General features: G+C 31.3%; 1 protein-coding gene across 1 annotated transcript; it reads left to right on the plus strand.

Moving 5' to 3' along the window:
- The first annotated feature begins 6,628 nt into the window (after positions 1-6,628).
- On the plus strand, positions 6,629-10,244 carry LOC112521150 (monocopper oxidase-like protein SKU5). The gene is made up of 9 exons (XM_025129854.1): positions 6,629-6,850; positions 7,248-7,357; positions 7,521-7,791; positions 7,886-8,024; positions 8,115-8,481; positions 8,933-9,298; positions 9,381-9,459; positions 9,637-9,836; positions 9,940-10,244. The coding sequence occupies exons 1-9, from the start codon at positions 6,704-6,706 to the stop codon at positions 10,028-10,030; spliced, it is 1,770 nt and encodes a 589-aa protein (XP_024985622.1). The 5' UTR covers positions 6,629-6,703; the 3' UTR covers positions 10,031-10,244.
- Positions 10,245-13,796: the final 3,552 nt, after the last annotated feature.

A 13,796-nucleotide genomic window follows, 5' to 3' on the forward strand; every position in this document is an offset into this window, starting at 1 on the left:
CTTTTGTAATACAATATAGATTCGTGCGTATTTATGATCTTCTCTAGTATTATTAAATGCAAAAGCATTCAATAATGGGTTTATTTTGAAGTGTAGACTAGATGATTACAATGATATACTTTGTAATAAAAAAACACATTTTAGTAGTACGACTGAACTAAAGAATATTTAATATTGAGCTCATTTTGAAGGTATTGATGAGAAGATTATAATGATATAATTTATAAAAAATGGTATGAAAGATTCTGGGAGGTTATGCAACTTTAAGAGCTTGCACATTATGCTTAATTAGTTGTACCTCTCAAAAATCCAAGATAACCGTAAATCTGTAACTCCTCTTTTCATAAAGGAGTATAGATAATGAAGGGTGTTCTTATATGTGCTCTCATTTATGTCAATATCAGATGGGATTATTTCACTGAAATGTAAAAAAATTGTTTACACTCCTTTATGTCGATTTTATGTGTGTAAATAAGAAATTAATAGTTAATGGTGCATTTAGCTATACCATAGTATCTCAACATATTCCTCAAATTTTCTTCAAAATGAAGAACCAAAAGTCAAAATCTTAGAAAAATATTACATTCATCTCCAATAGATTTTTCATTTGGAGAATCCAACATTGATTATAATATTAAAATATTATTTCTTTATTTAAATATTTATTTTTCAAGGTACCCTATTGATGATCTCATTTGGTAATCATTTTTGGGGTGTTCACGATATTCAGAGAAAAACCCATTTTGTCTCATACCTTCTCCATTTTGGAGATGGTTTTAAAGAGAAGTTGTTTGAACAAAATATTAGCTCAAAATCCTCATTTTCTCCATTTTGAAGAAGTCTTTGAAGATGCTCTTAGCTATATTATATATAGAGGTGCATTACCCACCCCATATCTAAAACAAAGTGTAAAAATTAGCAAGTTTAAGCATAAAACATGGTTTGTCCATGACAAATAGCAAGTTTAAGCACTAACTTGGTCGTTGCCATTATTTGTGCGTAAAAAGCTCGCCAGAGAGTTGGTGTGCATAAGTAATCGTCGAGGAGGTAGGTGTGTGTAAGGAATTGCCAGAGAGGTAGGTGAGTGTGCGTAAAGTTTACAATGGGGTAAAAAAAATTGATGGTCCCTTTGCTTTTATTTTAATTGAGACGAGCCAACCGTAAGATTTTAAAATCCTATAAATGATTAATTCTCTTTAATGATGACAAGAAGGAAATAATTCACACTTTTTTTGTACAAGCGGTTACGAAAAAAGAGTTCACATTTTCCCGAATCACAAATTATTTTAATTTTTATATAACAAAAAAAAATTCAGATAAGTAAGGAATGCTTTCAACAAGATGACATGTTTTTTTTAAACAAGAGACAACTTTAATTACCATGGAGCAATTGTATGATCGCGCTGAAAGATTAATCACTAAAATGATCATATTTGAGAAACATCTTTCTGATCTTAATCAATTTTTTTAATGTAAAAATAACCTAATTTATATTTATTAAAAACCACTAAAAGAGCCTCTCATACAAGCTAAATACAAATTTGCATTAAAGCATCTCAACCACATCAAGTTTTAGACATATATTTGAATTTGGAGCTAAGAACTTTTTTGTTGGTTTCATGTATTTCTCCAACATTAGTAAATAAGTATAAAATCAACAAAATATATTAAAAAAAAAACTAACAAAGTGTCAATTCACAGTATTCTTATATGTAAGATTCTTATCAGAACTTAAATAATATATAAAATTATTACAAAAACCATCTCCAAATGATAATTGTTCTAAAAACTTTATATGGAAGATGGAATTAGTACTTTGGTCAATATGATTGTACAATTCATATCTTTATGTGGATGTACACCCTAAGAACAAATGCATGTGATCATTTGGGTTTTATCTTAGATCTCATTGTTGACCATTTATATCACGACTCCAAAGATTTTTATTGTAAATATGAATACACTTAATACATCGAAATTCATTGTCCATCTATTAAATAATAATAATAATAATAGCATGATAAAAATTAACTAATATAACCAATAATTAATAATGATTGATAACAATAAAAATAATAATATTAGGAACATAACATAATATTTTAAAAATGGTAAAAACTCATAGAATTCATAAAAATATTTGATTTAAATAATATTTTAATAAATTTACTTTTATGACAAGACTTTATAATACAACCTCAGAAATCCATGGTTGCCAAACTTGTGGATCTTTTAGAAACAATAGATTTGTTTCTTGTAACATAAGATTCTTTTCTCTTGAAATTCGAACCCTTGACCACGAAAACATATAATATACCATGCCTTTTTTTATTTATTTATTATTCTGGTAGTTATATCCTCCTTTAATAAAAATCGATTTGCAATCATGACTTGTAAAATTTAGATTCACTCAAGAGTAAATTACATATTTGGTCACTGTGGTTATATCAAAGTATGGATTTGGTCCTCGAAACGAGTTAATTACAGACGTCGTCATTGTGATTTCAATTCTGTTACGGATTATGTCTCTTGCTCTAACACCATTAACCTTATCTCTGTTAAGTCAAGGGTAACATGGTTTTTTTAAATTTTCAGTTATTTTTATAAAAGAATAATATACTTTTAGATATTCTTTTATATATTAAGATGATGTCTATAATTATATATACATGATTACAGCTTCTATCCCCATCCCCCAGAATCTCATACATCTTCTTAGGATGACAGGTCTGTTTTTTGAATTTTTGATGGCTGGAGAAGTATGTTTTTCATGGCTATTTTTGAAGATGATTGCTTCCAAATCTATTGTTCGTTTTTAGATTTCTGCTTTTTTGCTGGTTCTTGAAGAGGATTGCATCCAAATTTGTTTTTCATTTTAGCTTTATATACATCAACAGTCTAGAGATGGTGGTGGCTGGAGTGCGGATAGAGACTGAATTTAGTGGTGGTCGGAGATTGGGAAGGACGCCTGCTAGCCGAAGATCAAGAAGGAAGTCGAAGATGCTTGAACTCAATAGATATGGGAAGAGATCTTAGGTATGGATGGACACGTTGTAATCTTTATTTGGGTTTCAAATGTTTTTAATTATTTGATAAGAAGACAAAATTGCCCCTTATATAGCTAAACTTATTCTAGCAGAATTAGATTGAGGGACCAAATCCGCAATAAAAATGGAAACAGGATGACAATATACGTAATTAATTCGTTCGTGGGACACAATACATATTTTTGATATAACCACGGGGACCAAATCTATAATTCACTTTTCAATCAATGATGTTTCAATTTTTTGAAAAATATGCTACATTTTAACCTTTTTTTTATTACATTGTGAAATAAGAGACCATACATATGTGTTAAGCATAAAAAAGACTAAACCTAAATAATTAACAATCTGAATCTAAACATAAACATTTGATAATATGAGTCAAAACCAATTAATAGTTTGACCATCTATCATTACTATTAATTATTATTTATTACTATTAATTATAAAACAAATATTAATAAAATTTAAATATTACCAACATTAGTAGATATTAATTATTAGTATAAATTAAAAATTAATTATTAATTATACATTATTCATTAATATTTTTTATTAATTCTTTACAATAATTATTAATTATATTAATTATTTTTATATTATTATTAAATGTATTTAGTTATCAAAATGCAAATATAACAATTTTAATAATGTTTATGTAATATAAACTTTAAATTTATACTTATTTTGTTTCATAGATAATAAAATGTGTCAAATAATTTGAATAAAATATTTAATTTAATTATTAAATATATTTTTAAAAAGATATTAATTAATTAGGATATGTGAGGTAGATCATTTTTATTTTTTATTCATATTATATGTAATGGTTATTTAAAATCATAACTAATAGATTTTTTCTCTAAAATTTGTATTAACAAATTTAAAATATTATAATATATAATAATCAATTTGAAATTCTTATAATCAATATATTGTATTTTTTAATTTTTTTTACTATCTTATTTGTATTACTTAAATATTATATTATTAGAGATCTGTTTCAATTATATTTTAAAATATTGATTAGTTTTTCAAGATGTTTTTTTTTTTTGTTATTTTACATTCTTATCAGCTAGTTTGCCAAACATAGCATAAGTGGTGATGGAGGTTTGGTCATGAAAAGAACTCCTTATGGGTCAAAGTAGTCAGTAGTTTATACGCTGTTGACAGGGGGTTTGGGCTAGATGGGTTTCGTAAATTTAGAGGTCAAGGTGGCATTTGGAGCAACATTATCTCTCTGGGTTTGGTTGCGGATTCCCTTGGATTAGATTTATCTTCTTTGTTTATTAAAAAACTTGTTGGGCAAACTTCCTCTTATGTGAACAATTCCTGCGACTGTTTAGATTGAAGAGAAATAAGGGAGTAAAAGTTGGTAATTAGGGTTGTTGGGTAGAGGGCTGTTGGGCTTGGAATTGGGAGTAGAGTAGGGATCCCAGGGGATGAGCCATCAATAAGTTACATGAAACGGTTGTCGTGGCTTTTAGACAATGATGAGTTATTTTTCTGTCAAAAAATTGAAGCCGTTAATTGAAGAGAAAACTCTAAATAAAGGCGGTAGTCTTTCGGAAACCCTTTGGAACACTCTTCTTCCTATAAAGATCAACATCTTCATATGGATGGGCTCTCCTTTGAAGACTTCCAGTTCGGGTGGCTTTGGGGGATCGAGGACTCGACTTAGACTCGGTGCTTTGTCTTATTTGTAATAAAATCCAGGAAACGTTGGAGCACTATCTCGTGGGATGCATGTTCACAAAAGGAAATATGTGGATCGGTTCTACAATGGTGGGTCTAGACTTCAATTTTGGAGAACACACTAAACGACGCTTTAAACATTCAGGCGATGCTATGTATTTAGGTTCTCTCAAAAAGATTTAGCAAGCAACTATTTGGCAACATCTTACTTGATTTGGGATCATCAAAATAACACGGTTTTTAGAAAGAAACCGTTATCTGTGGAGGCGGCGTTTGCTGACTTACGGGTTCAAGTGTATGATTGGATTTCAAGAAGATCTCGTAAAGTTTTTATCCCTTGGAACCGTTGAATTGCCTCAACATACCAGATTGCCAGATGAGTTCCTCGTTTCTCTTTGCCGATTCAATTTTGGTTGGATCATATTATTCTTGTTTTTTTTTCTGTCTGTTATCTTTGATTTGGTGGGTTCCTACACTCACAGTTAGCTCCCTTTTTTGTTATAGCTTTATTGGTTTTTTTAAAATATGTTGATGCCTTTCAAAAGAAAATATATAGACATATAATTATTAGTCATATTAAAAATAATAAAATTTTAAAAAATTGAGAATTCAAATGTATAGACCATAAAGGTTTACGGTAGACCGACTCCACCGTATGAGAATGCCATAGGCCATAATGTCCGGCTTTGACTTTGACTTATGCCTGGAACCGTTAGCCGGAAACGTAAGCACCAATCACGGCTGAACCAATTACATACAAATAATGTAAAATCACATTGGTTGGGTCCCACATGAGCTGGCAAACCATGTGGCTCCATCACCCCCTTCAGTATTTAGTATTTATTATAGTTATAAATAGAAGTTTCTTTTAACTTAATTATTATCTCATTTAAATACATCTATTAATACCTTAATTAAATATACGCGATATCAATTTCGAAAAATATAGTATCTTTTAGAGTGAAAGATATATATATATATACACAATATATTTTAATTATAAATAAGATTATATTAGTTTATTTTTTTAATGTAATATATATGAGTATTTATTCATTTTTAAAATATTCTCTTTATTGTATTTATATAATGAGTAGATAAATATATAATCAGTTATTGTTTAGATAAAAAAAGCTGACTAAAAGTGAATCAAGTAATTATAACCAATTGATTAGAGGCATAAAAGAAAAGTTACGATGAATATTATAAAAGAAGAAAAAAGAACAATGATGATATTGATGAGATGGTTAATCTCAAATGATGAAGGCGTCATTTACGAGAATTCATGGTTGAGTTCTCGAGTAATGATCATTGAAAATGGTACATAAAGCATAATTTTATTTTTATGATTTTTTGAAATATTTCAATCTTGATAGCGTATATAATCAAGTAAAGAACTTTACAATTAAAGATTAATTCTGACCTTATATTAATTCATACGATACAATTAAAAACGCAAATGGTTACGATATCTATTTTGATGGTATGAATTAAGCATTTAAATGCTTAATTATGAAAAAAAAGAAGAAACAATTAAAACACAATCTTTTGAAAGACACCTCTTGATGGCACCTAAATTGGGGTAACCATTTTGTGTTGTGTTTCCAACTATTCCACACTCTTCCTCCTTTCTTTATTTGTGTTTCTCTCTCATGTCCATGTCCATGCATGTTCATATCATGATTATGATGAGATGCCAGCAAAGACCAGCAAATATTTGAGATCAATTTCCCCTGCCACCCAACCCATTTCTTTAACTTTCTTGCAATCTGTCCCCACCCCAACCCCTAAAGAAACACTTCCTCTTCCATCCTTTCTTTCCCACTCTCCATTCTCTCTCTCTAAACACTCTCTCTCTCCCTCCCTCTGATAATGTAAAACCCAAAAAACGTTGCAAAGTTATTTGATTCAACATTTTTATCTTTGAGTGCAAGATAATACCCTCAAAACTTTTGCAATTAATGGCTGCTTCTTCTAGCTTTCTCTATTGTCTCCTTTTCGTCTACATTTCCTTGTTTCTGAGCTTCACTTTAGCTGAAGATCCGACTGTTTCCTACAAATTTGAACTTACTTATATTACCGCTTCACCTCTTGGAGTCCCGCAACAGGTAAAACCTTCATTGATTTCATTTGTAACTGCATTTTTTGGGTGTTTTCAACTGGGGTTTCCTAAATTTTAAGGATTCGTTGATGGGTCGGTTTTAGACTTTGAGTTAGTACAGTAATTAGTGTTTTCTCAAGTGGGTTTTGCTTGATTGCTCTCAAAAGATTAATGGGCTAGTTTTAATTCTCGAAAAAATCAGTTTCTTTGTCGGTTATGTGTAATAGATTGAGGGGTGTGTTCTGATTTTCAGAACTTGGTGCTTCTTAGGCTCAGATCTGGGAATGTTCTTAGATTTAACAGAGCTGAGTTGTTACAGGACGACTGTAGGCTCTTGTAGTTTGACTTGTTTGAATTGATGTTCTTAAATATTAACCTGCATTGTTTTGAATCTGGGTTTTTAGGTTATCGCCATCAATGGAAAATTTCCTGGCCCTACCATAAATTCAACTACTAACAACAATGTTGTTGTCAATGTGAGAAACAAACTAGATGAGAATGTCCTTATTACTTGGTAAGATCTTCTTTTCTTGTTGTATCACTGTGCAAATTGATGAATCTTTTGGTGTTTCATATCATGAATCTGAAGTGGCAATGTTAGATTTTTTTTTTTCTTTTATGTTCATCACAACAGTGGATGTGGGATTGAATTGGATTATATATTGATTTTGAAACAGGGCTGGTATACAGCAAAAGAGGAGTTCTTGGCAAGATGGTGTTCTTGGTACTAATTGTCCAATTCCCCCAAAGTGGAACTGGACTTATAACTTTCAAGTCAAGGATCAAATCGGCAGCTACTTTTACTTCCCTTCGCTCAATTTTCAAAGAGCGTCGGGTGGTTTTGGTAGCTTTATTATTAACCCAAGGTCTGTCATTCCGACCCCATTTGATAATCCGGCTGGGGATATTACAGTCTTGATTGGTGATTGGTACATAAGGAACCACACTGTAAGTGTTCGATGAAATGTCACAGTGAAGTTTCTTTTAATTTTGTTGTGTGTGATGTTAGGTTTTATGCAACTGTTGATTCCCCTTTTAATAGGATTTAAGAAAGACCCTTGATGCTGGTCGAAGTCTTGGAATGCCCGATGGTGTTCTAATAAACGGAAAAGGACCTTTCAGATATAATGATACTCTTGTCCCAGATGGCATTGATCACGAAATTATTAACGTCGAACCAGGTAACTAATACTTGAACTACTCATTAGATTTATTAGTCTTGCTATTTCTGATATTCATATTATATTAAAGTGAAATTGGGACTTTGGCAGGCAAAACTTACCGCATTCGTGTAAGCAACGTTGGTGTATCGACTAGTTTGAACTTCAGAATTCAGAACCATAATTTACTTTTAGCTGAAACCGAGGGATCATACACGGTGCAACAAAACTATACTAGTTTAGACATACATGTTGGACAAACATACTCGTTCTTAATTACCATGGATCAGAATGCTAGCAGCGATTACTACGTCGTTGCTAGTGCTAGATTTGTAAACCAATCGATCTGGCAAAAAGTTACTGGTGTCGCCATCTTGCACTACTCAAATTCTAAAGGAAAAGCATCTGGTCCCCTTCCCGACCCTCCTCAAGACCAGTATGACAATACCTTCTCAATGAACCAAGCCAGGTCCATCAGGTAGGCTCGCTTACTTTATGAAGTTATACATGCTATGTTTAGCTGAAAAGTAAACTGTTGGCTCATAAATAGTTGTTCCATGTTGGCTGATAAGCTAGCTTATAAACTAGTCATGCTTGGTAAAAACTAGCTGATAAACTGAAGGATAATGTAAAATGACCTAAAAGGACATGCTGGAAAATTAATTGGAAAATTATAAGGGGCATAATTGAACCCCCCCCCCCCCGCGGGGGAGCTTATTGAAACGTTACTTGAGGTAGTTTTTCAAAAAACCAGCTTAAAAGCCAGTTTATGACTAAGCAAACAATGCTTTTTTAATAAGCTAAAAGCATAAGCTAGTTTATAGTTGCCGAGCATGACCATAGTCAAATAGCAACAACTGTGGATGTTGATGAATTGCTGAACCATGATTTAGTGATTTGACACTTTCTTTATGTTCAATGATATGAAGGTGGAATGTATCGGCTAGTGGGGCGCGCCCGAATCCACAGGGTTCATTTAAATACGGTTCTATTAACGTGACTGAAGTGTACTTACTGAGAAACAAGCCCCCCGTGACTATTAATGGGAAACGAAGGGCTACACTTAGCGGGGTCTCATTTGTGAACCCGACCACACCAATCCGGCTTGCTGATCAGTACAAAGTGAAGGGAGCATATAAGCTCGATTTTCCTACTGAGCCTCTTACAGGACCACCTAGGATGGAAACATCAGTTATCAATGGAACTTATAGGGGATTTATGGAAGTTATATTGCAAAACAACGAGACCAAGATGCATAGTTATCACATTGATGGATATGCATTTTTTGTAGTCGGGTATGAGAAGTTCTTTCCCATCTTTTATGTTCCGTGTCTTATTTTCTGAAATCTTATGTTTTAACGTGTGATTTGATCTTAGAATGGGTTATGGTGAATGGACAAATGATAGCAGAGGAACTTACAATAAATGGGATGGCATTGCTCGCTCCACTACACAGGTACTTCTCGAATGAGCTTGTTCATTTCGCTAGTTTTAAACATTTTTCTTCTTGAAAAGTGAAGTATGTTGGTCTGAAATCAAGAATCTTTTCAAGAATCATTGGTTAAGATATGGGTTCTTGAACTAGATTCATTCCAGTGTATATTTTGATGATCTGATCTCGAATTTAATCTAGGTTTATCCTGGAGCATGGACGGCAGTATTGATCTCTCTAGATAACGTAGGAGTTTGGAACCTGAGAACCGAAAATCTTGATTCCTGGTATCTTGGTCAAGAAACATATATCAGAATCGTTAATCCTGAGAAAAACAACAAGACGGAATTGCCAATGCCCGACAATGCTCTTTTCTGCGGCGCCCTCAGCCGTTTACAGACGTATGTATACAGATACTGCCTTTTTTTTTGGAGTTAGATTTACGAGGTGCATATATGTATATTTATATAGATATCTGATGATATTTTTGGATGATATTCTCAGGCCACAAGATACATCTTCTGCAGCAGCCAGATCCATTGGATTTTCAGGTTGGTACGGATTGGTTGTGATGATGATGATGGTGGTCAACTGATCTGATTTCATTTATGTTGGTTTCAATTGCATTGCTGGTACAAAATCTTAATTTCCTCCAGATATTTGTGTTTTAATTATCATCTGGGATTTCATCATTCTTTTATTTGTCGCTACTTGATTATTATGTAATGAGTACTGGCCTCATTAAGATTTAAATTGGTCAAGTCTCTATCTAGGACCTTACCTTCTATACTGGGTTCGTTTCGTTTGATTTAGTTTTTTGTTTAACTTTGAAAGATTGTGTGAGGAGGAGATTTAAAGTGGGAAGGGATCTGGACCTTTGATCATTTTTATTCTTAAACCCACCCATGAATCACATTTGATATGAGGATTGATCTGGTGCATCTTATCCTGATTTGCATCTAAGAGTGAAGATCCTTTCTTATGTTTCTCATCGGAACCAAACCATGTAAGGATGATAATCAAGGTTCAAGTGTTTTTGGAGAACTCGTATTATCCTTTTAAAATGAATGGATTATGTTTTGGAAACTCACAAATCTATCTCAAATTAGAAATAAAACTAAATTATTTTAAATACAAGTAGAAGGGTATTCGTACAATGTAGTGAGATACATTTTGATTTTAATGTTTGATTTATATTTTGGGTGTATCGATGTTATAATACGATTTTATATGGTTTTGAGGAAAAAAAAATGTTCTTATTTTTAAATGAAATATAAATTTGAAGATATTATAAATTTTTTTTTAAATAATCGATCTTATTATTAAATTAACTATTTAAAAGTTCTTGTTTTTGTGTAATTTTTTTAATTCAATCTTTTATTATAATTTAATTAAAGTTTAATAATGAACTAATTTATTTTTGGTTTAAAAAAATAATTTTTTTAAGAAAATAATTAAATATTCTGTTAAAATTCAATAATTATCCTAATTATATTTAGATTTTTTATTTTTAAAATGAGATGTTTATTCTCTATTTGATTATGTTTATCTGCAGTTAGTTACATGAATTCAAACATGAAACTTTAATAAGTTGTACTTATGCACAATTTACTTGTAATCTTGAATTTTAAGTAATATTTATCAATAAACAATACTTCATGCATAAAAAATGGTTTTTAAGAGTTTTCGTCAAATGCTTTATAATATAGTATAGATTATTTTTTTTAATCAAACAAATTATATAAAAAAAATGAGCATCTTATTCTTTTTAATTTGGTATTTATTTTCCATTTTCTAACTTAATTTCAAAAAATTTATCACGAGAATATTCATACAATATTATAAAGCATTTACAAATTGTTATATATGTATAACTTAATACATTTGAACTCCATTAATCTAACTTTGATAATAATGTTCAAATACAAGATAAACATTGAGCCATACTAATAATGCAAAATACTTCGTAAAACAAATAGTTAGTAGACTTCTGCTCTCCGAAAACCACATAAAACCATAAAATAAAGTCAAGAGTGACATAATATAAATGTATGGTACTCCATTGTATTGCACCAAACCACACCAAAGCGTGTGGTTTAGAATATCCATGGTATGGTTTGTGGTTTGCGATTTGAGGCATGCACAGTTTGGTTTTTGGTTTGGAAAAATGCTCAAACCATGCACACAGTTTGGTTTACAGTTTTACATCTAAACCACACCGACCCGCACTATTAACACCCCAAGCTAGTACACTTACAATAACATGAAACTACATAAAATAAAATCACATGAAATGATCTTATGCAATCGAGTTAAGAAATTGGACAGATGTTTGGGGAAAAAAGGCTACAAGTAGTAAAGTTAGACGAATAAAGTAATGGTGTTATCTGAAAAGCCCAAATCTTATATAATGTTACACCATTTATAAGTCGTCTTGATAGAGAAACGTATGAGTTAAATTAGTCTTGCTTAATTTATGCCTTACATTGCTAATTGAACGAGGTTAGTTGAGAGAAGAGTAGTCTTAGAGACCGTTTATCTAATGCTTACCAGGTAAGCATTACCAGCAAGAGTCATTATTATTCCTTATCGGATCAATGCTTACCAGTTACCCGGTACGTGCTTAATAAACGACCCATTTGATTGTTACAACAACATCAATAACTATTTTTATGATTAAAACTTCAAGAAACAAGTTAAAACACCAAAAGTATAATTTTATCACAAAATAAAACAAATGATTAACAATCTTGTATCTTCCATAACTTAAAAATTAAGTTACTGATAAAATTAAATGTTGATTTTGATTTTTGCATTTTCATATAAAAAAATTGCCATAGAAGTTATGATCTTCCATGACAGTGGCGTCGCCACTAAAGAAGGATAAGTCGAAGGAGGCGCCGACGGGGATGAATTAATGATCTGTTATTTTCATTTATATATGCATCTTAGTTGGTATTCACATGATCCATATCATCATTAGTTAGGTTAATCAAACCCTTAAATATATGTAAAGTTTGGTTTAAACTCTACAATAATAATTTTAAAGTTGGTTTCTCAAAATCAGAATAAGATGAAAGTTGGTTTCATTTTAATACAAGTTTACGTTTTTATGTATTATATAATATTAAGTTATTAACTTTAAGTTATAACTATTAGTTCTTTTACTTTATATTATATTATTATTACTAAGTAAGAAAATTTGTAAAATGTTATTTACTCAATCAAATAATAATTTGTTTATTTGATTAATAAATATACAAAACATGTTTTTCTAAAATTCGTATGTTATTTAAAAATCATACCTTTTGAAAGGGAAAAAAAAAATCAATCGTAGACTTCTACAAAAATCATTTTTTTGGGTCCAATTAACGTGTCATTTACTAAATATTTACCCGGTAAGCGGCTTACTTAGTCACTTTATTTTATCGTATGAACATGATAAAGAGTGAAAATCTTACATGGTAAGAGATGATGACAGAGACCAAGAGTCAACTCTTACCCCGTAAACGTTATCGTATATATTTGTTGCATACGATATCGTTTTAATAAACTAAAATCTTATCTGATAAGGTAAGTTAAAGTGTTACTCTCATCGATATGCACTTACCGATTAAGCATTGGTAAACGGCCCCTAAGTATCGCTTCTAAATTATGTCATTCGTTCTGAAAGATTGGCTTCCCTCTTGTATCCCGACATAGTTATTCAAGTGATCTTTGAGGCAAACACAAAGCTCAAACTAGAGATGTAAAAGACCTACGCTTTCCAAGTCCGTTTTTGGGTAAGTAAAAAAAAGCTCATGTTTTTTCAGACTCAGGCTTTACTCTTTAGGGTGGAAAAAGGGCTTTTTGGGCCCACTTTCAGGTTGGGCTTTTGGGAAGAAAAGTTGGTCTAACCGGACTTGGGTTTGTTGTGTATGTGATGTCTATTCAAATTCCAATTCCAATTCCAATTCCAAAAGCAGTCTACCGCTAAAAGTAAACGTGGATTCCGTAGCTACATACAATGCCAACTTGGCAAGCTTCTAAAACTTATTAACTATTGAGAATTACAAATGTAAAACTCAAGAGAATACTCTCAAAAGAACTTTTAATAATTGATAATCTGATTACTAAGGAAAATAATAACCCTATTTATAAGCCAAACTAAATAAAGATAATTATGGAAATTAAATCAATCCTAATTCTAAATTAACTAGGAAATCAAGCAAATATCACTAAAGATAATTCCTAAAACTTTTAAGGAACTTATCTAAGGCAATAAATAAATAAATGGTTGACCCCGATGGATGCTGATCAACGAAGATGTGGGACGCCCAAGTAGGTACGGGAAACTAGCCACGCGAGTTTATCTGCGTAGT

This window comes from Cynara cardunculus (assembly GCF_001531365.2).
Source record: "Cynara cardunculus var. scolymus isolate 2C chromosome LG 11, CcrdV1, whole genome shotgun sequence".
NCBI classification, from domain to species: Eukaryota; Viridiplantae; Streptophyta; class Magnoliopsida; order Asterales; family Asteraceae; genus Cynara; species Cynara cardunculus.

Coding starts and splice junctions, on each gene's coding strand:
- LOC112521150 (XM_025129854.1), top strand. CDS start 6,704: ATGGCTGCTTCTTCTAGCTTTCTCTATTGTCTCCTTTTCGTCTACATT. Junction 6,851..7,247: donor CTCTTGGAGTCCCGCAACAG/GTAAAACCTTCA, acceptor CTGGGTTTTTAG/GTTATCGCCATCAATGGAAA. Junction 9,460..9,636: donor TTGCTCGCTCCACTACACAG/GTACTTCTCGAA, acceptor AATTTAATCTAG/GTTTATCCTGGAGCATGGAC.